The sequence below is a fragment of the Jaculus jaculus genome, chromosome 12 (genome assembly GCF_020740685.1).
Source record: "Jaculus jaculus isolate mJacJac1 chromosome 12, mJacJac1.mat.Y.cur, whole genome shotgun sequence".
NCBI lineage: Eukaryota > Metazoa > Chordata > Mammalia > Rodentia > Dipodidae > Jaculus > Jaculus jaculus.
The window spans coordinates 8,652,918-8,677,242 of record NC_059113.1 but is presented as its reverse complement, the minus strand read 5'-3'; the positions used below and the strand labels follow the sequence as shown (position 1 = coordinate 8,677,242).

At 37.2% G+C, this 24,325-nt stretch overlaps 1 protein-coding gene across 1 annotated transcript in view; it reads left to right on the top strand.

The window, feature by feature from the left end:
- The window catches only part of Psd3 (pleckstrin and Sec7 domain containing 3), a 352,155-nt gene that overhangs the window by 176,388 nt on the left and 151,442 nt on the right, over positions 1-24,325 (top strand). The window contains exon 9 of the mRNA XM_045131244.1: positions 1,722-1,811. Coding sequence (XP_044987179.1) covers positions 1,722-1,811 — 90 coding nt within the window. The remainder of the gene's footprint in view (positions 1-1,721; positions 1,812-24,325) is intronic.

The following is a 24,325-nucleotide window of genomic DNA, read 5'->3' as shown; positions in this document are numbered from 1 at the left end:
CTATTTTCCATTAAATTTCCTGTCTGTGCTTCAAGTCATAATTTATCAAAACTTAAGAAATGCAGACTTAATTTATGGGAAATATCTACTGTACACGTTTATTGGCAAAGCTGGTTCTTTCTTAGTGTCTAACCATTTACCCACTTTTTTGTATGAAATTTGTACCTACTTGCTGATGGAAGATGGAAGATTTTTTACACAAAAAAATAGCACTTTTACTCCAAATATTTAGATAGCCTGGATGGGAAGGGCTGTTTTATTTTTGTAAAATAGGAGAAAGGCAGCTGTGAAGAAAGAGGAAGGTGTGAAGCAAACTCCTCTGGAGACAAAGGTGTGTTCTCAGGCAGCCCTGCATGTTTGAGGTGAGCTTCCTTACGTGCATTGTGCTAAAATTATCATGAGTGTGCTCTAATATGTTGATGTCTAGGGATGTGCTGCCTTAGTTGCCATTTCAAGTATTATTATTCATGTCTAGTCTTAGTCATTGATGAATAAATAAAATATAGCCCTAGCTGCATACCTTCATTTTAAAGAATATTGGGTAAAGGTCTATGAATATATTAGTCCATTTCCTTTTCTCTTGTTCTTTGTATTATCAGAGATGCTATTGCCTGTGTCACCCTCTGAGATTTGCATCCCTCCTTAAGCATGACAGAGTCCTTGTGGTATCACATTAAATCTGAGGGCTTCATGGCTGGTAACTTATGCTAGTCAATTGCGGTTGGCAGAGATGATCCTCTTTGGTGGCAAATTCATGTATTCTTGGTCCTTAGGCTCATACCTTATTTTCTTTTATTTTGCTGCTTTGGTTTTCTAATTATGTTTTATTTATTTGGGTCTTTTGGTCTTTTGATGTTTTGCAAATTTACAAGCAGAACCTTTGGTTTCCTTGGTGTTAAATCTTTTCAAGATTATTTCTCGTGTGATCATATTTGAAAGAGAAAGGAAATACAGAGCCAAGGTTAGGTTTCCTGTTGCCTTGGAAAGTGTTGGTAGCACAATTGATGTAGGCGCAGACTTCTGGTATGAAAGACTGCATGGAAGATTGGACCCTAGGAACCAGCTTTTTGGTCAGTATCTTCAGTGGATATATTCCCTCTGGATTGAAGGTGGACATACTGATGTCCATTACTAAAACTGAAGCTTGCAGGGCTTCCAGCAGGAAGCATTTGCCCCGAGGCAAGGGGCTGCAGGAAATGGGGCCAGGATAGTTGCTTCAAAACAATGTTCATTTTCTGGCTGTTCCTCTTTATTATAATTCTCTGTGTCTTTCACTCAGGAGTCATTTCCTCTGCCAGCATCCATGGCATGCTAACTGCTGGCTTGAAAGTAAGGTAAATCTTAGATCCTCCATGGTTCTGACAATGTGTCGGAAATGCAAGTAAATATCAAGAGCTCAGCTCAGAAATGCTGTTTTTAGTTTGTAACTAAAAATTATTATATATCGCTTACATAAGAGCAGCAACAGTTTTTCAGATCTTTGGGTTAAAATAAAGGTTTGCTATTTATACTGAATAGCAGTTTTAAAAGCATAATAAGCCATATGTCTTTCATATGCATTAAAATTGTATTTATGTATATATACACATGAGTATACTTTTATGTGAGTATATATCTCCATGTTTTCAAATGCCTAATCAACTACTATTCTGCTTATTCACATTTTAAAAAGTTAATCTTAATTCTTTAAATGTCATTGTGATGTATTGTTTTTATTTCAGAATATTGGAAAGAAGATGACTTGCCAAGAGTTCATTGCTAACCTCCAAGGGGTAAATGAAGGTGTTGATTTCTCCAAGGATCTGCTGAAAGTAAGCATTAGACTATTAGTTTTCAAAGCAGACTTATGTTTGTGTTTATTCCTTTCTTCTTGATTCAAAATAAGCTAAGAACCATGGAGTTAATTTTGCTTTTTTGCTTTAGGTTTTATTATTACTTTTTTGGCCTTCTAAAAAATATTTATTTTTAGAGAGAGAGAGAGAGAAGGGGAGGGACACAGCTAGAGAATGGATGCACCAAGTCTTCTAGTCACTGCAAAGGAACTGCAGCACATGCCCCGCTGTGTGTGTCTGGTGCTTATGTAGGTTCTGGTGAATTGAACCTGGGTTCTTTGGCTTTGCTGGCAAGTGCCTTAACCACTAAGCAATTCCTTGTTTATTTTCAAGCCTTCGAAGTTCCCCAAGTTAATCATCTCTCTCAATCCACACTGCAATCTGTAATACTGAGATAATAAGGGGCTCTAGAATAGTTGGCACTACTACTCCTTAGTGGTCAGTTTTTGATTTGTTTGTAACAAGACTGTCAACTTGAGAAAGGTTGCAAATACATGTTCATATTGGAAACAGAAAGGTTTCTATAGATGCCATTGTTCAGTTTCTCATCATAGTGCCACTCAGGTGCCTCTAGAAATAGATTAAATTAAATACCAAGTAATTATATAGTGGTTGAATTATTTGCAAATGGATTTTTGATTGGTGACAGTCAGCATGGTTTTTCATGAGTGTGTGTTCCAGGAGACAATAAAGTCAACTTTGAAATTCATGGATTATACAGCACAATAAATGAGATGTTTACTTAATGAAATAATGAGGACTGATTTTTTTTGTTTTTTTTTTGTTTTTGTTTTTGTTTTTTGAGGCAAGGTCTTACTCTAGTCCAGGCTGACCTGGAATTCACTATGTAGTCATAGGGTGGCCTCAAACTCATGGTGATTCTCCTCTACCTCTGCCTCCCGAGTGCTTGGATTAAAGGCGTGCACCACCATGCCCAGCTTAGGACTGAATATTTTTAAAATAAGATAAGACGTATATTCATGATGTGATTTTTATAGATCTCTATTTGATTCTAGTCTTCTCTTTAAAACTTAGTTCATATATAACTTTCTTTGGGAATCCGTCACTTTGAGTGAAATTCACAAAAAATGTTAGCACATTTGAATAATGCTCTGTATTGGAAAGGTACTTATTGAAAGATATATTCCTTATTATATTTAATGTAACTTTTATTTGTTATTTTCATGGTGCCTTTGGAGCTAAGTTTCTACTGCTGAGCTATACCAGTAGTCCTATGTAACTGTTAAGTTACAGAGTTCTGACAGATTTGGAAAGACATAGAAAATGAAAGAAGATACTAAATTTAGTGTTATTAGATTCTAAGTCTTACCAGTTTTAATTTAGCTAACTAGAAAAGTTTCTTATGAAAAACACAGGAAGAAAAGTAGCTTCAGTGTATTATATAAGAAGATTTTTTTTAGGCTGTTACCTTATTGAGCAAATACTACCATTCCTAAAGCTACAGTTTTCAATGAGAATGGGAAATCAGAAGTGTCAGATTTGCTTCAATCTGATGGTTTTAGGAAGGAAAATACTAGAGCCTCTCCAAGAGAGGATTGGTGAAGCTTTTGTCAACTTCTTTAAGAAATGAAAATTGACAAGAAAAATTTTATGGTGGATTGTTTAGAGTTAGATGTAGGTTTAAGGAGTCCTGGTTAGCTATGTGAAAATTACTGGGTAGGTTGAAAACTTGTCTGATGAAACTGTTTGGAAATAGGTATAGTTACTATACAGTACAGGGGTTACTGTCAATTATGAATAACACATATTTTACTTACCTACCCATCAGGAGTTTGCCTAATGATTTATTTTGGCTATGCCATTGAAACTATACTTCTGAATGCCTGGTCTAGGGGAGACATGAATATCACTCTGTTCTTTCTTTACTATGAAAAGAGTCCAACGACTCTGAAAATGGTATTTGGTGACATTTGGTGTGGATCTTGTCACATGGAATATTAATATTGATTCCATTTCAGAGTAATTCTCAGCCACTTATCTACCCAGGTTAACTTTTTCATTTTAGTGTGAATGAAGTTTATGATGAATTTCAAGTAGAGTTATTAGGTATTTGCCTGCGTCTTGTGTTTTATACCACAGGGAAAGGTCTAAGTCTGAAGGTTCCAAACCAGGAATTGTTAGTTATTTAATTGTTAGTTAGTTAATTATTGCCAGGGGAGTTTAGCAGGCTCTTTTCAGTGGGGTAGGGACCTCTTCACCATCTCCATAGGAACCAGTACCAGGAAGTTGTGACATGTGGACTTGACATCATGTTTCTGAGGTTTTTAGCTTGATGAATAATCTTGGAAAATTCCTAATAGATAGGAATCAGCCTAAATTTAACTCAGATAAATGTATAAATAAATTCTTGGTGTATAGAAATAATAGAATACTATGTTTTTTTAAAACAAATCTTATAATTTGTATAAAGAGTGTTTTTTGCTGAGTTATACAAGGTAGAAAGAAAAGGTCGCATGCTATATAACCTCATTTGTATGTAGAGTCTGAATGTGTTAAAGTCACATAATCAGAGAATAGAAAGGACATTACCAGAGGCTGGTAATGCTGGCCAAGGAAAACCACGTCAGTAAGATAGTATGAGTGAGTCTGGAGCTCTGGTGTACAGCATGGTGGCTGTAGTTCATGTTGTATACCTTAAAATTGTTGAGAGTAGATTGTACAGGTTTGCATTACAAAAATGTAAGTTAAGTGTCTTACTTAGCTTGGTTTAATTTTACAAGCATAACATTGTGGATGAGGATGAAAGTAATGGGACATCAAAACAGAAGATGGACTCTTGGAAAAAGGATACTCAGTAGAAGGGCGTGGAGGAGGGGGACAGAAAGGGGTAATGGAAGGGAAATATCATCAAATTACAGTCTGAGTATGTTCATATAGTAAACTTAACAGTAAAATGAAATGTTGCATGTCATGTACATATATAAATATTTATCAATAAAAAATAAAATTTGGGGGGTTGGGGATTTAGCTCAGTGGATGAGCGCTTGCCTAGCAAGTGCAAGGTTCTGGGTTCGGTCCTTCCACCGGAAAAAAAAAATGGCGGGGCTGGAGAGATGGCTTGGCAGTTAAGCACTTTCCTGTGAAGCCTAAGGACCCCAGATCAAAGCTCAATTCCCCAGGACCCACATAAGTAAGCCAGATGCACAAGGGGGCACATGCGTCTGGAATCTGTTTGCAGTGGCTGTAAGCCCTGGCGTGCCCATTCTGTCTCTCTCTCTCTCTCTCTCTCTCTCTCTCTCTCTCTGCCTTTTTCTTTCTCTGCCTGTGACTCTCATATAAATAAGTAAATAAAAATAAAAAAATAAGATTTTCATTAATTATCATCTATGTCAAGCTCAAAATTAGTACCTTACATCTTTGACTTTCTGTTTCCTAATTTATTTCTTCTGAGTTGCATAGGAAATCTTTGTTTCATAGGAAAACATTGTATTTGTATCAGCAGTCAAACTACATTCTGGTGGCCAAAATATCTACATTTCTTATTGCATACCAGCTGGATGAGGACTGTGGGTGATGGTCACCAGTTACTTAAATGCTAGTGGATGGATTGCCCATTTAAAATATATACATGAATGAAAGGGGGAAAAGCAGCAAAGAAAGGGAAATCCTGGAAACTGCCATAGGGAATAGTTAGCATAGAAGGCCACTTATTGGCTGGACAATAATTTCATTTTAAGGAGACATCTAGACTGAAAAATTTTAACAAAGAATTAATTATGGATCTATAATAATTTTTATTACAGCTTTTCTGTTTCCTTCTATGGTAGTTTGAATAGATGTCCCCTAGTAGACACAGGAGCTCTACTCACACTTGTAACTCAGACCTGCAGCCTCTCCCTGGAGAAGGTGTCACTGTGGGTGGATCCTAGGATCCAGCCCCAAGGTGTGTCTGGGGACAGATGTTTCCAGACAAAGGCATGCAGAGTGCTGGAGTTCTGCCTTCGTGGGGTCCCTGTGGTGTGTTTGCTGATGGGGATGGTGGTGGTTTTTCTCTCTGAATGGACCTGTGGAGCAGGCCAGCTTCTTCTGTCCTGATAGAACTTCTCCTCCATCTGTAAGCTATGATAAACCCCTCATAACTGTGCTTGGGTTGAAAGTTCATCCCAGCAGTGTGAAGCTGACCACTACATCTTCTACTGTTCCATTGCAAATAATGGTCAGTATCTTATCCTACTCATAGTTAAATCTTTAATTTCTGTGTTTGTTTCCTCTTGAGTAGCAGTTGAATTCATTAGTTAACATAGGGAAATAGAAAAAGAATTAGCTGAAATACTCTCTTCAAGAATTTTTAAAAATCAGTTCATTAATGTACAGGACAGAAGTAACAAAACCAGGAAGCCCCTCTCCCCAAATTTAATTCTAATATAAATAATTAAAAGGCAAAATTAATCACAATGGGCAGCATCTTAGATATATGTATTAATGTAAGTGTGCTTAAATAATGCAAGCAACTGCAAAATAGTTTCTGTTATCAGCAATACAACTAGAAATCCTTGAATAGCTAAGTACAGACATTCTACTTGGGTGAGTCAGTGTGATACCCTACTTTGCTATGTAGATATTTAGAAATTTAATTTTTTATTTGGGAGAACTTATATATTTATTTTCCTTGTTCTTGGAAATTTAGCAACTTTGAAAATAACTTGTATCTTTTAAGGGAACACCAAAATTTATTTTACTCTGTGATTTGTAGTTATTAGTGAAGTTTGTGCCTGGATATTATGGAGTGGCTGTTAAATAGAAATAAGGTGAATAATAAATCAGTGCACACAGCCTAAGGGAATTCAAATTCTTCATTATTAGAATGGAAAATAACATACTGAAATAAAATTAAATTATTATATATTCAGTTGCTTAGAATCTCACTAAAATTCCATATTCAAATGCATTTTTGTGTTTTCTCTTCCCTTTTCCCCACTCTGTGTGTATGTGTCTGTGTTATGTGTTTGTGTGCATGTGGTTGCGTAAACCAGACAGTGATAAGAATTTTCCTCAATCAGTTTTTCCCTTATTTTTGAGACAGGGTCTCTTACTGAACCTTGAGCTTACTGACTTGATTAGGTTACGTGGTCAGCAAACCCATGGGTATCCTCTGATCTCTATGTCCCCAGCACTGGGATTACAGATGTACATGCACTTGGGTTTTTATGTGTATACTAGAGATCCAAAGTACCATCCTCATGCTTGCATGACAAGCACTTTGTCAACTTATCCATCTCCTCAGCCTCCTGACTTTTTTAAAGGACAAAGTTTAGGCATAATCCTCTTAAAATAATTTCCTAAAATATATAAGTTTTCTGCATCTATCCATTCCTTAACGTGTTATATTGGAAGTGCTGCATGCGTATATTTTGTTTTAAATATAATTTTCCCTTGGTATTGTTCAGGCAAAATTCGTAGAAATTATAGAGAAGTTAGGCAAAAAGTTAGCAGACCTTAAATAACCTTGAAAGATCAATAAGAAAAAATGGAATTTAAATAAAGATTAATATATTTTGTTGAGCAAGGAAGAAACATTTACTTTTGTATTTAGGAAATACAAAATTGTGTGATGCAAGTTCAATAACCATTTAGCCCTTTAATAAGCTATGGCTTCATGTAAGGATTAAAACCAGAAACTGAAATATCAGACTGTGGAATTAGAGATAAATCATTTTTATAAGTTTGAACCACAAGGACCCATGACAGCAGAGCTGTAGAGTTTTTTTACAAAAGAAAGAGCAAAGCCACCCTTGCTCACCTCCCTATTCTCATCTATCCTTTCAATTTGACCTTTTTAGGTAGGGAGAAGACTGAAAACAACACTAACAATTGTCCTACTTTCCTATATTTTGTACCAAAAGCTTGACCTCAAACAATATGGGGTCTTTTTTTCTTCTTCCCTTCTCACCCTGTCCACACTTCTGTTCTCTTACCTTTCACATTTGCTTCCATGATTATTAGCAAATACAACAGCAGGAATCTGATGAGATCACATTATGCTATTATTTTACTAATGTTAGCATTGCAGGAGACCACATAAGGAAGGAATCCAATATATCTTACAATTGAGTGTGCAAGCAGCGCATTATTTCTTACATGTTTATGTGATTTTATAAGTATCTCAAATCTCCCAATGGGAAATATTGATGAAGTCCAATTTAAAATAATGAATACCAAAATCTAGAATAAAAAATGATCAAATGGGGAGATTTAAACTTATTAAAATTAGCTTAGTGAAATTATACTATTCTTTGTAATGCTTTCAAAGTAGTGATGCATAGTTCAGATATGGGTATCAATATTAAAAACAACAATGTATTAAAACAGGGTGAATTGTAGTAGTTAAATCTGTTATCAACAACAGAATCAAGTAACAGGCTTTTGGGGGACTTTTCCAGGAGGGATTGATATAGTTAGAAAGACATTCCGCCACAGTGGGTGCTACTCTGGACATGCATACATACATATGAGATTCAAGAGAACACAAAGCCTTTTTCCTGGTTGCCATTGCATTTCCCCAGTTGCTACTAACCTTCACAGACATTAGAACCCATCTTATTCAGCCAGCATACCAGCACCGTCTGATGACCATCAGCTCTCCTGGAATCCTCCAGACCTTCATCACAAAATTTACACAGGCATTGTTGGCCTGCCCAGTTCATAGTCAGTAAATTAATCCAATAAATTCCCCTTAAAATACACATTCATTCTATCATGTCTGCTCCTCTAGAGAACCCTGACTAATAGAGGAATTATTTTGAAGAATTGACAGCTACAAAGTGATATGAACCTCTTATTACCTTCCTGGTTATAATTATTATTATTTAAGGTTTTATGGAGAACTGTTTGGAAGAAGAGTGGAGGGGGGAACAAACAGCACAAGGCACCTGAGAAGGATGTAGTGTGTCAAATTGGGTTGAGTTTGTTATTGGAGTTTCTGTTACTGGATTGCTTGCTCAGAGTCCCTGAACCTTCCTCTTTTCACTTTTCTAACCTGCATAGAATAAAAGAAAAAAAAAGGGGGGGGGAGTTAAGTTCAGCTTTTCCAGTAAATGCTACTTATCTGTCAATCTGAATGTATCAGAAGGCTTTGAGCTAGAGTGAAATGAGCAGTGTCAGATTTGGAGAGCAAAACTAAAATGTCAATGTTTTACCAGGGGCAGACTCCTTAACTACTCAGCTTCTCATGCATAACATGGGATGATAGTATCCTCCCCTAGTAGTGGGTAAGAGGGTTACAGGAAAATGAGGTGTGTTGTCCATCCTATATGTACATGATTATGGAAATCCCTGGAACCTAAGTCTGAGATTTGATAGTAGGCAAATAATGATGGAGTCTCAGGTTGAGCAATGGTCATTTGACACGCCTCCAGTTCTTTATTTGTAAGATAAACTATCTGGCCTGGGTCCACAGTTTTTATTTCCATTTAGACTCATGAAACTCCCAGTGCCCAGTGCCCAACCACTCCTTCTTTCCCCTCCCACCTAAACCAGAAGTGTTTGCTCTGTTTCCCCATTGTGCTTAGATTTCCTCATGTGCTGTCTTAAAAGCAAAGTATTGGCATAAAAGAAGCTGGAAACCCTCATTAGACAGTCTTTAGAGATCCTTTTCTTTCTTTCTTTCTTTCTTTCTTTCTTTCTTTCTTTCTTTCTTTCTTTCTTTATTTATTTATTTTTTATTTATTTGAGAGAGAGAGAGAGAGAGAGAGAGAGAGAGAGAGAGAGAGAGATGAAGGAGGAGGAGGAGGAGAAGGAGGAGGAGAAGGAAGGAAGGAAGGAAGGAAGGAAGGAAGGAAGGAAGGAAGGAAGGAAGGAGGCAGGCAGGCAGAGAGAATGGACGGGCTTCCAGCCACTGCAAATGAACTCCAGACGCATGCATCCCCTTGTGCATCTGGCTAACATGGGTCCTGGGGAATCGAGCCTCGAACCGGGGTCCTTAGGCTTTATAGGCAAGCGCTTAACCGCTAAGCCGTCTCTCCAGCCCATTAAGGATCCTTTTAAACTAATTTATTTGCAAGGAGAGAGAGAGAGAGAGAGAGTGTGTGTGTGTGTGTGTGTGTGTGTGTGTGTAAATGGGTGTGCCAGTACCTCCTGCCACTGCAAAGAAACTCCAGATACATGTACCATCCTATGCATCTGGCTTTATATGAACATGTACTGTCAGGCTTTGAAAGCAAACACCCTTAACTGCTAAGCAATCTTTCTGGCTCCTGTGGATCCTTTTGATATAAGACCTGGGGTTTTCATTACATCATTGTTTCTTTTTAGGCTCAAGTTATATCACTTACATTTTATTTTCTTATTATATTACCAGTTTAGACATAGAAACCTGTACTTATAGTAAAGACCAGCAAATGGTTAGATTTAAAATCCAAGAAAATTGCTTTTCTTATAGCACCATTCTCAAAAGATTATTCCCAAAGGACTGTAAAAGAGGAAGAAGCAGACCTCAGTCTGAAAGAAATCTAAACTTTTTACAAATGAAAAGCCTGAAATGAATTCTCAAAAATACTTGATCCAAGTTATATTCGGAGTATAGAGTTGAAAATAGGAACTTATGGGTGGTATTTAAGTGCAGCTATAAAAAGAACATCAACTGTTGCCTACAGTAGGTGAGCACACTCTAAGAGAAGGTCATAGAAACCTGGTAGCAACCGTCTCTATGGAGGAAAGGGCTTGGATGCTTATGCTAGTATAAGGGGGAGAGCCTTTGAAGAGAAAAGCCATGTTACCAAGCTTTTAAACAGAAAAGCTTTAAGGTTGTGGCTCAAAATATGGACTCTGGCTGCCTTTTCTCTCAGTAAAGCAAATCAAGCTGAGTTAAGTGATGAAAGGCGCACGGTGTGTTTCTGCTTCGCTGTTCCATGGCAGTCTGGAGGCTTGCTATTGCTTTCAAGCATGAGACCATCGTGGACAGGGCAGTGATGCTGCTGTGCTTCCAACCTTGAATGAGAGTTGGTCATGATAATGAGAGCAGCACTTTGAAGTAGCTGAAGATCCACAAATCATGTTCTGCTTTATATAAAAAAAAAATCTCTGAAAGAAGTCTGCTAGAGCTGCTTGACAGAACAGATGCTGCTTGAAGAGTACAAGCAGATTTTTAACCAAAAAGCAAAAAAAAAGTTTGGTTGGGGGTGGTAGTAATCGTTAAGAGTACTGTAATGGAATATTAATGATTCTAAGGCAGTCTCTATTTTTAGTTTGGTCATGAAGAAGTGCTACAGGATTTCATGATTCAATGCCTACATAGAACTTTATGTCTGTATGTTTGGAGCATTCTTAAAACATCATAACACAGTCCGCCAAGGTTACTACACATGATAGTCAGGCACGAGCATGTATGAAAACTACGAAACTAATTGGTCAGTTCATGAATTTAAACCATTCACCCTCCTTTACTTGTGATATATTAGAGAGAATTCAGAAGGTTGCTCATGGATGGCAGAGTTCTGTCCTCAGTCCTACAATCCAAAGAAAATGAGTAAAGCTTTAGGTCCTAAGTGTGGTGCTTCCCTGTTAAAGGAACAGTGGAACACATCTGAACTGAAAAAAGCTCATAGCTGCACAGTACAGATAGCTTACAAAGGAAAATTATCTGTTTTGTGGTTCTAGCACTGCCTGTCTGCTATAGGCAGTTGTGTTGAAAAGTCTCAGAAAGGTAACAAGCAAAAAATTAAAATTAAATTGACAGCAATAGGTGGGTGTTAGAGTCTTAGTAACATCTCACAGATTTTATTTAGACCCTCACTTAAAGTCATAGTTTTCATAATAATTTTTACTTCAAAAAATTTTGCCTCCTCTTCTTTTTTTCCCATTATTGGATGTTGAACTCAGGACCTTGTACATGACAGGCAAGCACGCTACTACTATTTAGCTACATCCCCAGCCCTTACTTAACGTCTTTCTTCCTGTATCAAGCACATGAATATTTAAACATAGGTAGGTACAAGCAATTGAAAGGAAAGAGTGATATAGGCACACTGGCTGTCTCTGAGCCACATCTTCACTAATAAGATGATAGCCATAACTGATTACCTTTTTCTAAAATGAAATAAATCCAACATTTACTTGATTATTTAAATTTTGATTTGAGTTTATTTTGAAGAAGCATTTTATGGACGCGTTATATCACTGCATAGCTCAGGGTGGCTTCAAATGCTCTTTGTATCCTAGATGACCTTGAGCTCAAATCTCCCTCAGCCTACAGACAAGCCACCATGCCAGGTCATTAATAAACAATTATTTTCTGTTTGTCCATGAGGTAGAGAATGAAGTTGGAGGAAGTACTATGAATCAGATATATTTTAGTAGCAAGAAGTGATTTGATGATATGGGAAAAGAAACTCGCAGAGTAGTGGGTCTTGGCACAGAACCGCTGGAGTTCTAAGTCGCTTCTCAGAGAGTGGCTGTGTTCTAGCACTACGAAGTAATAGATGACTTAATGAGTCATCGAGAATGTTCCCTTGTGTTTACTTAGTTTGATTAGAAGACAGGGAGTGTAAAATAGATTTGGAAAGATTGCAACAAAATGATTTCATAAAGGTTTTGGCATTTAAAAAATACAGCTTCAATCAAAGAATCAACTAATACAGAATAATTCATTTTGCTATCCCAAATCATTATTGAACTCTATTCTCTGTCAATGTGGGATTTCTTTTGTTATTACAGTCAGCCTTGCACATTCATAGAATCAGTCAACCATGGATTAAAATATTTAGGGGAAAATTGAATCTGCACTGAAATTATACAGAATTTTTATGGCATTCTCTCAAAATTATAACAACTATTTAGATACCCCTTATATTAGGTAAAATATACTTTGTAGAGATGACTTAAACTATGCAAGTGTATATTTGGAGTTTATGGGCAAATACTATCCTATGATATGCAGAGGACTAGAGTATCCACAGATTTTTGGTGTCTTTGGGTGGAGTGGTTTCCTGGAACTAATACCCTGTGGATACTGAGGACTGACTATATTCAGATGTTTTTATTTGCTTGTTTTAGTTATTTATTTTTCCCTGTAGGTAGGGGATTTTTCCCACCTGAAATGTTACTTTCTTAGAAATTCCGAAAGCCATACCTTTGAAGGAAATATCTGGGGATGATGCAGGTATATGGATCTACTCTTTTGCGGTGGGCCATCTGTCAAATGTAGACATCTCTCCCCTGAAAAACAAACAAACAAACAAACAAACAAGCAAGCTAAAGAACACTCTTGTATTAGTGAAAAGAATTCACAATTTTTTTTCCCAGAAAAATGAAAGTATGCTGTATCTTTGGACACTACCACCATTTAGAGAATGCTATAAAGAAAGTCAGTTCATTATATATAGCTGGGGCAAATCATTTCAGCTAGAGGTTACCTCTAGACGTACTTATTCTTCAGCATGCAATATAAATAATTATTAGTACCCTTGAAGCTCATTTCCAGAAATACAAACTCATGTGTACTCAAAATGTAAAGGGCTCGGGCTGGAGGGATGTCTCAGCAGTTAAGGTGCTTGCCTGCAAAGCCAAAGGACCCAGGTTCAGTTCCCCAGGACTTACGTAAACCATATGCACATAGTGACATATGCTTCTGGAGTTTGTTTAGAGCTGCTGAATACCCTGGCATGCCCATTCTTCCTCTCTCTTTCAAATATAATAAATTTAAAAAAGGATTAAGGGCTTATTTATATTGCAGATTGTTAGCCATATACTGTTGACTTAGACAAAAATATGAAAAGTTAATCTGAGAAGACTTTGAGGCCATACTCATATTGATTAGAAGATAGTATTTCCTGTCACTTTGTTTAGAGTTTCCCTTTGCCCCTCTTCAGGTCCCAAGATTTGGGGAGGGAATGCCAGACAGTTCGGACATGATTTACCTCTGGCTCTTCTCAAGGACACAAGTGTTTTTAACCTTTGGGCTGTTTTTTGTTCTCTTTTTCCCTATTGTGGGGTCAAGGGACAATTCTACACTATCTCTAAGGACACTTTGAGTCTTTAAGCATGCTTGAGTGTGAGACAAGGGGTCCACCTCATTCCCAAGGCAGGCTCTCAACAAGCTTAAATAGTACAGGACAAATTAGCACTGTAACTTATATTACACATGATTATGCTTTGGCAACACCACGTGAACAGTGTGGCATTACAGTCAAAGAATGTGTATATTTCTATGAGAGAGTATGGAAATCTGTAACTTTAAACAATGTTTTAAATTTCATTTATTTGTGAGAAGAGAGAGTGAGTGTGAGCACGGTGGGCCATCTTGGTGCTGCAAATGAACTCCAGATGCATAAGCCACTTTGTGTGGCCCAGGCCATCAGGCTTTGCAGGCAGGTATCTTTGACTGCTGAGCAATCTCTCCAGCCTTTAAAACAAAATTTCAGTGATCTTTATTCCCTCAATATTAAGCAAGAAGCCAAAAATCCTTATTCAAATACTAATCTATTAAAATAGTACATGTTAGAGAAAGACCTGTCACTTTGATATAAAGCTAGGCATGCCCATGTTTAGTTGTTTCAGTTCAAGACAAATGAAAGCATATATTGCAAGAATGGTCATAGCAGTTTATTAGTACGAGCCCCAAATTGAAAACGATTCAGATGTTCATTCATAGATGAATGGATAAACAAAGTGTGGTATACTCCTGCAATAGAGACCTGCTCAGCCTTGAAGAGGAATGGATTGTTGACGCATGGTTCATGAATGAAAGCTATTTTACAGCAGAATGCTACACATTGATTTGGTTTGCGAAATTTTTGGGTAGACAACCAATGAGTGATAGAAAAATTAATAATGATTTATTCCAGAGAAGCAAGAGTGAGAATTTCCCTGGAATAGGTATGCATATCTTTAAGGGATGGTGGTAATGCTAATAAAAACTAAGGGAGCTTTCACTTGGATACATAAAACCAAAGAGTTGATGCTATATGTCTTGCAAACATGGGCCTTGCATTCATGACCTCCCAATAACTGTCATTACCAGCACAGCACTTACATAATATCGGGTCCATAAACATTCCATCATGTTTGATAGAGGAAGGTTAAGCTCCTGCCCCTTCCTCTCTCCTCTACGTCTTTATTTGTCTTTCTCATACATAAATAAAAAAATTAAAAATACATCATATACATATATAAAAATTGTCAGTAAAATATTAAAAAGGGAAACAAAACAAATCCTGATGCTTATGACCTATTAATCGTCCATGCTCACTGACTGCAAATCTCTAACATGTATCTTCAAAAAGATACTCGGGTAATTGGGGCTACTAAGTAGGAAAAACACTGTCATTCTCCATGGCCATTCTAGCAAGTCATTACAATTGTGGTGTCTTGAAACACAGTGGGCATGCCATGTCATGCTGCAGGTAGCAGACGGGACTTGGCAGGCTAGCTCGGCTGTACTGGGGTTCCCAGCACTAACAGGCAGAGCTGTATTTCTCATCTCCGTGTAGAAGCTCAGAAGATGATCCACTTCACTTCCACGTTCGCTAAGGTCTTTTCTTAATTGAGGTCCATGTGCTTATAGGATTAAGTTTCCAATTTCTTTGCCACTTGTTAGCAAGGAGTCTGCTTAGCTGCTAGAGTTGCCTGTTTTCGTTGACCTCTGGTCTTTTTCCTCCATCTTGGAAGCCAACAATAAGGATCTGAGTGTTTCCTGCATGCAAGACTGTCTGCTTGCTTCCACCCCTGCCCACCTGCCTTTTGCTTCATTTCTCCACTGTCTAAAATTCCCACCAGAAGCATCTTAAGAAAGGAAAAGGTTTATGTTCAGTATAGGTTTGAGATGAAGTCCATCATTTCAAAGGAGGCATGGCAGATGAACAGGGAGGAAGTTTGAGAGCCATGAATGCTGTTGGTCAGTCAGCTCTTGACTTTTCATATAATTCAGGATCCCAAGGAATGTTGCTGCCCAGAGTTAAGGTGGGTCTTTATGCCTCATTATAATCAAGAAAGTCATTCATAGACAGGATTAGAGATCTGTGTTCATGGTGATACTAAGTCTGCTATAGAACTGGGGTTACAGGCATGTGTGGCCATGCCTAGCTGTTCATGTGGGTCCTGGAGCAACAGACTCATAGCGAATTAGGCTGTCTCAACTATAGCAAGTGTACCTGCCGCAGCCTCTAGATAAGTATTTGATTAAATGATTAGCAGGAAGGAACTCTGGTGTGTGTGTGGGGGGGGGCATCTATAATATCTATGCCTCGGCAGTGAATGTATACTTGCATATAAGATGCTTAGGCCTTTCAGAATGAAGAGATACAACTTGGGATGGGGGGTTCGTCCAGGAAACCACCTTCTGTCAACATTTGTTTGTCTTTGACAGGCAGTTCTGATGGATGCTGTGGTGCCAGACAGGAGTGAGGGGCACTGCTTTAAATGCCAGTGTGGACAGAGGAAGGGTGACAGTGTGATACTTTCAGAACAGCGTTTACACATGAGGTGCTATTTGCTAATTATTATTTACACTGACCTTATTTATGCCAGTATAGTATGAAGTCAGATCTATTTAGTTCAAAGTAGAAAAACAGGAATGCCAAAAAGTTTTTGATAATTAGTGGTCAGTACTAATTTTAAGAGGGATACAGCAGTATTTTTTTTTTTGCATTTTTAGTCCCATTCTCTCAGTGAACTCTGTAAATTATGCAAGTCTTAAAAGCTACTTCCAAATTTCTGATTTTCCATAACTACTTATACAAACCAAGGAATGTGATGATAAATAAAATTATACAACTCTGACCTTATATTGCCCTGTAAGATTTTATCTCTGGCCATGGCTAGTGGACTCATACCCTTCTGTAGGAAGCAGCAACATTAATAGAACAGGGACTGTGCAGTGGGCAGGTTGCATCTCTTTGGTATCTACCTGAAAGTTTCAACAATATCACATTTGATTGATTGGAGAAAATATGCATAAGGAAAGACCCTTCTTATGGGCTTACTCTGTGCCTCTTATCTTTTCGTTTATGTAATTTATACTTTTCAAAAGAGTGTGTATAATTTTTTTTCTTTTGTAAGACATGTACAAACAGATGTAGGGTACTTCCTTTTAAAATACAAAGCAAGCTGTGTACAGGTACCTTTATTCAGCCTTCTACAGGGTGCATATATCAGATCTAAAATATTGAAACCACATAGCTCCTAATACTATTTAGAAGCTAGATATGAGAAAGAGGAGGAAAAAGGGAGGATATGGTAGCAGGAAGCCAAAGGGGCTTTTACTGGGTTCTAGTAATTTTGCTTTTCTTTGGTGATTCACATTTACTTTTAAAATATCAGACACTTCATTTTACTCTTCCTGAGTCCTTCCTCTCTCTCACCAGTGATTTGTTTCTTGCTCTCTTTTACTTCCCACCATCCACCCAAGCCTGAAACATGGGTCATGGTGATCACTGACCCATGTAGGAAACCCCCGTTTTTCCCTCTGGCTCTTTTTCATAACTTTGAGAAGAGAATAACTCTTTCTTAGAGTAGCCTTCTGAGTAAGTATTAGTACTACATCATTCCTACAGGAATTAAATGGTTTCTTCAGCACCTAAAAGGAAGCCCTGCTCTTCACAATGGGTGACATTCTCTTCCCTGTCACCATCCTGCTTCCTCCTGTGCTGGCATGTCAGTGTAAGCTTTGTGCTTTCACATTTCAAATGCATTGGGACCTGTCTCTGAGACCTTTTCCATTTGTTTTCTGGTTTAGAATGCTATGATGTATGTTATGGTAGCTTTAAAATACTGCTGTTGCTTTCTTATATTTTCTGATTTCCACAACATTTCTGATTTTGACAATATGTTTCTTTGCCCATCCACTATTTCAGTTCCTTGTGCTTGTGGTTCCTTTTCTGTAAGGAAAATTGGTTGTTAAAAATGAAACCAGTAAGGGCTTTTAAATAATTTCTCCATATTCTTGTATTTCAATTTTCCTTTGTACATATTAATTCTAAGCCTACCCTCCCTGTTACATTCTATTAAGTATTGTCAACACCTATGCTGGTATCCTGACATATTTTTATAAAAGACCAAACTCTAACTTATAGTATGTTTCAAAATATAAATAAATAACAGCGATTTGGGCACATGTTTGTGTTTGAAAGGTCTTTTTAGCCTTGAAAAATCAATAGATTTCTAAGTTTTTTCTTTCTTTTGAACCATAGCACTTGGAAGTATTGGTTGGTTCTAGTCTTGAGGCAAAAGAAATGCAAGATGAGGCAGGATGTTTTGTACTGCCAGAGGCTAGTGAAATGCGTAAAATCGAGGGAGGACTGCCAGAAGCACAACCTAGAGGTGCTGCTGATGGTCAAGACTGGAACATTTTGGGCAAGAAAATTACAGTATTGGATTATGTCCATTGAATTAGTTAGTACTCATGGGGGGAAAAATGGTAGACTTGGGGCATCTCAAAACTGTAGCTACACACGTGACGCACAAGTACATGCATGTGCATGTAGTGGTAGGTATTCATCTCACGTAGGTGGCATGATCCTGCTCTGCCTCGCCTGTGTCTTGACTTGTTTGCTAGATTTAAGTCTCAGCTCTATTGACTGGCTGTACTAAGATATGGGTTAACAGTTTACACCAATCAGGATTTTTGGGGGAGGGAGTTCAAAATGAAAATATAAAGGAACAAATAAACTTGTGTTGTAGATATAGTAATTTGTAACTACAATGAAGAGGATGGGAAAACAAAGAGCTATGAATGAAGCATAAAAAATAGTATTTTTATTTGATGCTGTATAGCTGAAGACAAGAAGGGCAACATAGAATCACCATACTTCATCTAGCAAATTTATTGCTCTTAGGGGCATGAACTGGCAATTTAGAAAGTATGACTAGATGCTCCACACTAAGATTGAACAATAAACAGATATACTTGAGATGATGAGATCCGTGTCTCTGTGTAGAACAGAGGGCTGAAATGAATCATGTAATGACAAATTGTAGCATGCTTTTCAATGTATAGATACAGAAATATAGATGGCTTCATAAGCATGGAATATTGTCCGTTACATATGTTTACTACCTTTCCCTGCTAAGGGGTTCTAGGAGCAGTGATCCTCAACAGCAGTGAGGAAGATGAAATTCGGTCCTCTATTTCTAATCACTACTCACCAAAAAGGAGCCATGCTACCTTGGAGTCATGGTTGATTCTAGTCCAGCAAGCGTAAGGCATCCTGTACTGCCAAAAAAGAAGGAAGCACTCAAAAAGAAGAGAGAGGATTGCCAAGAGGAGCTCCCAATGGCCAAAGTTGGAATGATTTGAGCAAGAGAGTTATTGAATTTTACCCATAGAATTAAGCAAGTAGCCATGGAAAAATAGTGGATTTGCAACAGCCTTTTAGTATATTAAGAAATGTAAAAGGAAAACGAAAAAAATCAAAACCACTATTAGGCATACATCACATGATTATTTGTTATGTGCAAGTCCTATTGATGGGTGGCACAATTAGTGAGTAGGAGTTGGAAGAAAAACAGAATATTTGCTTAATCTCTTAAAATCATTATTAATTATGAGGGGAAAAATTCTAACTTTACAATGTAGACACCTACCAGGTACCTTCTTGAGGGAGTCATTAAAGTGAGCATCACCACTAGTAAGACACGTGACAATCACGATGCCCCTGAAGCAGTAAGAAGGGCGCATCCATTCTCTGTCCCCTTTCTCAAGTGCCTGACTTCACTGCGAGCATGCGAAAGCCATCCAAACTTTGAGAGAGTGAGTGATGCTCTGCAGAGCAACTCCTTTAGAAATGTCAGCACCCTTAAACAGAAAAGGGACAGTAGTAGAGGAACTGGTGTAATTTGAATAAGAGCTATAGTTTAACTAATATTACTGTGCCAATGCTAATGTTCAGGGTTGATAATTACAGCATGGTTATGTAAGATATTTAGGGGAGGCTGGCTGAATGGTGTACAGGAACTGTTTGTACTATTGATACAGCTGTTTTGAAATTCAGAAATTGTTTTAAAAGAAATGAAAAGATGCTTGGTAGTTAAATGCATAAAGATTATGTACAGGAACTTTAATTTTCAGCAGTATTTATAAGAGCAGAACATTAGTAATACCACATGTCCATCAATAAAAGATGGTGCATGTTATAGTTTTATTCAGATAATTAATTAAATAATGTATCTGTAAAAAACAAAAGATCATGTGCTAGAGAGAGATGGCTTAGCAGTTAAGGTGTTTGCCTGCAAAGCCTAAGGACCCAGGTTCAATTCCCAATATCATTGTTAGCTGGATGCACAGCATGGTACCTATGTCTGGAGTTCGTTTGCTGTGGCTAGAGACCCTAGAGCGCTCATTCTCTCTCTCAAATAAACAAATAAAGACTTTATTTAAAAATAAACAAAAATAGTCATTTGTACTAAAATGTCTTAAGGAAAAAGGCTTAAAGGTATATGGTCTCTATTCAGGGTTGTAGGTATTCTAACTCCACTACTGATACTTCAGACTAATTCTGTGACCTTGGGCAATTGATTTCTCTTCTCTCTGTCCATTAGTTTCTTCATCTGCAAGTTAAGAATAATAAGAGTCTTTATTTAAAGGGTGATTTTTAGGACTTAGGTGAAAATTTATGTGAAATACTTAGTATAATACTTAACACCTGACAAATGCTTGATAAACTAATATAGTAATTTTTCTTTTAAAAGAAAAAGCAGAAGGAAAAACTCCATTAAATGTGAAATGATGCCATAATGTGTTAGTAGTGGTGGTATGGGAAATGCAGCATACTAGGTGATTCCTACTTTTTTTTAGTATTTATAAATTACTTTATTAGTTTCTTTAACCAAATCAAGATAGATAGAAGGATAAGCATTTAATATAGAACATTATCCCAGTTCAAACAGAAAAGTGTATGTTTACATTTCTAGAGCAATATGGCTATTCATTTCTGTGAAAGGTCAGCTCAACACAACAGACTGAAATAAATATTTTCTAGTTGACAGCACGTCTAGTTTCCCAAAATTCAAATGTAAATTTGACTCTCTAACTTAAACATTTAAAATTTTATTTTCCCAAAAGTATGTAGCTAGAGAAATTTGCATAGCCACTTTTTGTAAAGTCTATCAGTGATATTTATTAAATAAAAATTAATAATGTAAGCTATATTTCTAAGGTAAAGACTTTTAAGAACTCTCCGAGGTCATTGACTTGTGTTTATCACAGTGAAAAGCACAATAGGCCTCATTCAGTCCCCAGCTACTTAAAGCAAGTGGATATCCACAATTATGCTGAACATTAGACTAATTTGGAAAATTAAATTAATGCTCATGGTGGTTTGAATGTAAAATGCCCCTTAATCGCTTCGTGTGTTTGAATGAAGTCTTGATCCTCATGTGCTGGCACTGTGCATGAGGGTTGTGGAACCTTTAGGAGGTGAAGCCTTGTGGGAGCAAGTGTGTGACTGCAGGCAGGCCTGTTCTGCAGCCCAGCTCCTCCATTTTCTCTCTAGTCTTCCTTTGCTGATCCTTCCTGCTGTTCACTCCAGCCATGCAGACACCACTGTATACTACAAAGTGAAAATAAACCATTCCTTCCGTAAGCTGCTTCTCATTGGGTATTTTGTCCCAACAATGAGAAAGTAATTGATAACATAACATACTAACATTGGATTGTAGGCTATGAAGGGCTAGTGTGAGCATGAGTGAGAACAGCTCTTTGTATGACAAATAAACTGAGAGGCCCAAATTTTAGAATTTATCCAGAAATAAATAATACCTGTAATTCCCATTATGATGAGATGATTAACACTAGAGAAAAATATCAACATGGTAGTATAATTTCCAAGTCAGAATATCATTTCCATACGTGTGTGTGTATGTGTATGTGCCTACTATGTGGTGCTTCTCCTTGAGTTGAGTCTAGGAATGAGAATTTGTTAATATTTCAACAAAAACTAGATATATAGTTGTTAGAGATTTGAGGAAGAATAATATTTGTTATTCCAAAGAATATGCTTATTTTTTTTTTCTTTTTAAAAAATATTTTTATTTATTTATTTCAGATAAATAATGTAGAATGAAAGAGACAGACACAGAGAGAAAATGGATGTGACAGGGCCTCCAGCTATTGTAAACAAACTACAAATGCATGTGCCACCTTGTGTATCTGGCTTATGTGGGTCCTGGGGAATCAGACCTTGGTCCTTGGGCTTTGCAGGCAAGCACCTTAACCACTAAGCCATCTCTCCAGCCCAACAAAATGTTTTTTAAAATAACAATGAGGGAACCTTTAATAATTATAAAATTTTGATGGCTCTCTTCCTGTCCCATGCTTGTGTCAGTGCCTCTTATTTTGAGGTTCTGTGTAATGTTAGAGCTTTGTGCCTGGACCTTCAGGTCTACTGGTTGATTTATTTGCAGCTCCATGAAGCAACTTAAACCATATCCACGTCTGATTTTTGGCTATATTTAGAGTTATTTTTGGAAAGAATTTTTTTTATTTTTTATTTGACAGTAATAATTACTCACGGTAGCATTGGTGTTTTGATCTCTATATGTTATGCTCAAATCAGGATTACTGGATTTCTAAAAAAGACTACAGTGTGGAACTAGAAGAAAATGTCAGGAATAAATAAGGGTAAAGAGTACAAGAAATGGGAGGAAAAGGTAAATTATTCTTCTATTTGCTTTGATTTTTAAGCTCTTTTCCTAGATTACTTGCTGCTTCAAAGTTGAATCACTGGAACTTTCCAAGGGAAAAAAAAAATGAGAATTTTGAAACCATTATTTTCCTCATTTGATTCTCAGTAGTGTTTATGTATATATTTTATACTGATTCCTTAAACTATTGGCTAAATATACCGTATTTCTTAAACCACCATTTAACAATTATTTAAATCTTATTTAAGTTCTACTGTTTTTCTCAGGACTCAGAATGGTGAGATTTTATGTTTGGTCTATTTTGTTTTTCTGCTTGCCAGTTTGCAGCAATTTCTTCTGTTGGTGACGTAATGGCAGTGTACTTTTTAAAAATTAAAATGATATTTAATGCACACAGAGCATACTGTTGCTTTATAATCACTGGATAACTTAAAGTAAATCTGGTGGGGAGAACATCCCATAATGCAACATGGTACTGATAGTATTGAACAGTTGGTGCAGGGTTGAGTTTATATTCCTATGTGTCACATGTACATATAGTTGGTGCCAAATACAAGAGTAGAATAGTCCATGAATAGCACAACTACAGTGTTTGTGGAACTTACTTACTCAATCCACAGAGACTTTGGTTTCTTAAATTGTAGGAATTTGCTGTCAGATCATGAACCATCATACTAACCCAAGTGTGTGTTTGGTATCAAGTTCACTGAGAAGATCATAGTAACAAACTCTAGGAGAGAACAAGGGACTCTGGGAGTCATATCATCTTGGTTAATGGTCTGACCTGCCTCATACTGGCTTTTTGATAAAAGGTTAACTAATAACATCCCTATAACAGTGGTTATATGGATCAAGTGAGATTTAGGTCAAATATTCACACATATTCTGGCCTCATAATTAGTACCCATAAGTGCCTTGAGCCCTCTTGTTTTATGTCTTGCTCAGTGTTTTTCTATCTAAGATTTAATAAAAAATAGGAAACATAGCTCAGTACCTCCATAAATTGATGAGAAAATCTCAAAATCTCAACAAGTTTTCAATCTTGATCTCATTGCTTTATTTCACATTGACCGTATTGCCAGGTGTCTCTTGAGTGGAGACCTTCCACCTTTGGAAGATACCCAAGTGAATTCTCACTTAGAGATTTACAGGAGATCCCAGGAGAGCCTTGAGATGGGATTGCTGAACCTGGGGTGGCTGGGGGTGTGCAAGGGTAAACAGACAGCTTCTCAGAAGACCTATTACATGAAGTTAGAAGGAATAGGACATTGTGATGGTGGGGAAAAGAGGGCATTTGGAAGAGAGGATAAGTGAAAGGAAGATGTATGGATGGTGGCTTGGATTACATGCCAACTATGACCATTTTACTGATATTAGGAGTATGTGAATCATTTTATCAGAAATGAAGGTAATCTTACAAAAAACATATACATATATGGGTATTCCTACATTTTTAGATAAGGTGACTGAAGAATTATCAAGAATAGGCTAATAGAGGAGTTGAGACATTTTCTAGGTCACTCAGCCTCTTTCTGCTATGATCACTTCACTGCTGGAAAGGCCCTTCCATTCAAGAAAAGGATTGATGGGAGGATGCATTCTACTTGACCATTTTATAAATGCAACAGCAAAATGTTCTTGTCTCTGTAGCTAAAGAAGTTCACTACATGCTGTCATAATTGACAAGGAAAAGTGAAATGGAATAAACAAGGATAGAGCTGAGGTCAGATTCTGAGGAGAGAGGGGATAGGTTGCCAAAGCTTAGTGCTGGTAAAAGCATTGTGGGGGTGATCCAGGTTGTGGTAACTTAGCAGGAGCTGTCAACATGGAGCCACTGTAGTCACTTTGGTGACCATTTGGTGATCAACACTAGGAACAGAAGACAGAGAACAAAGCCAGGC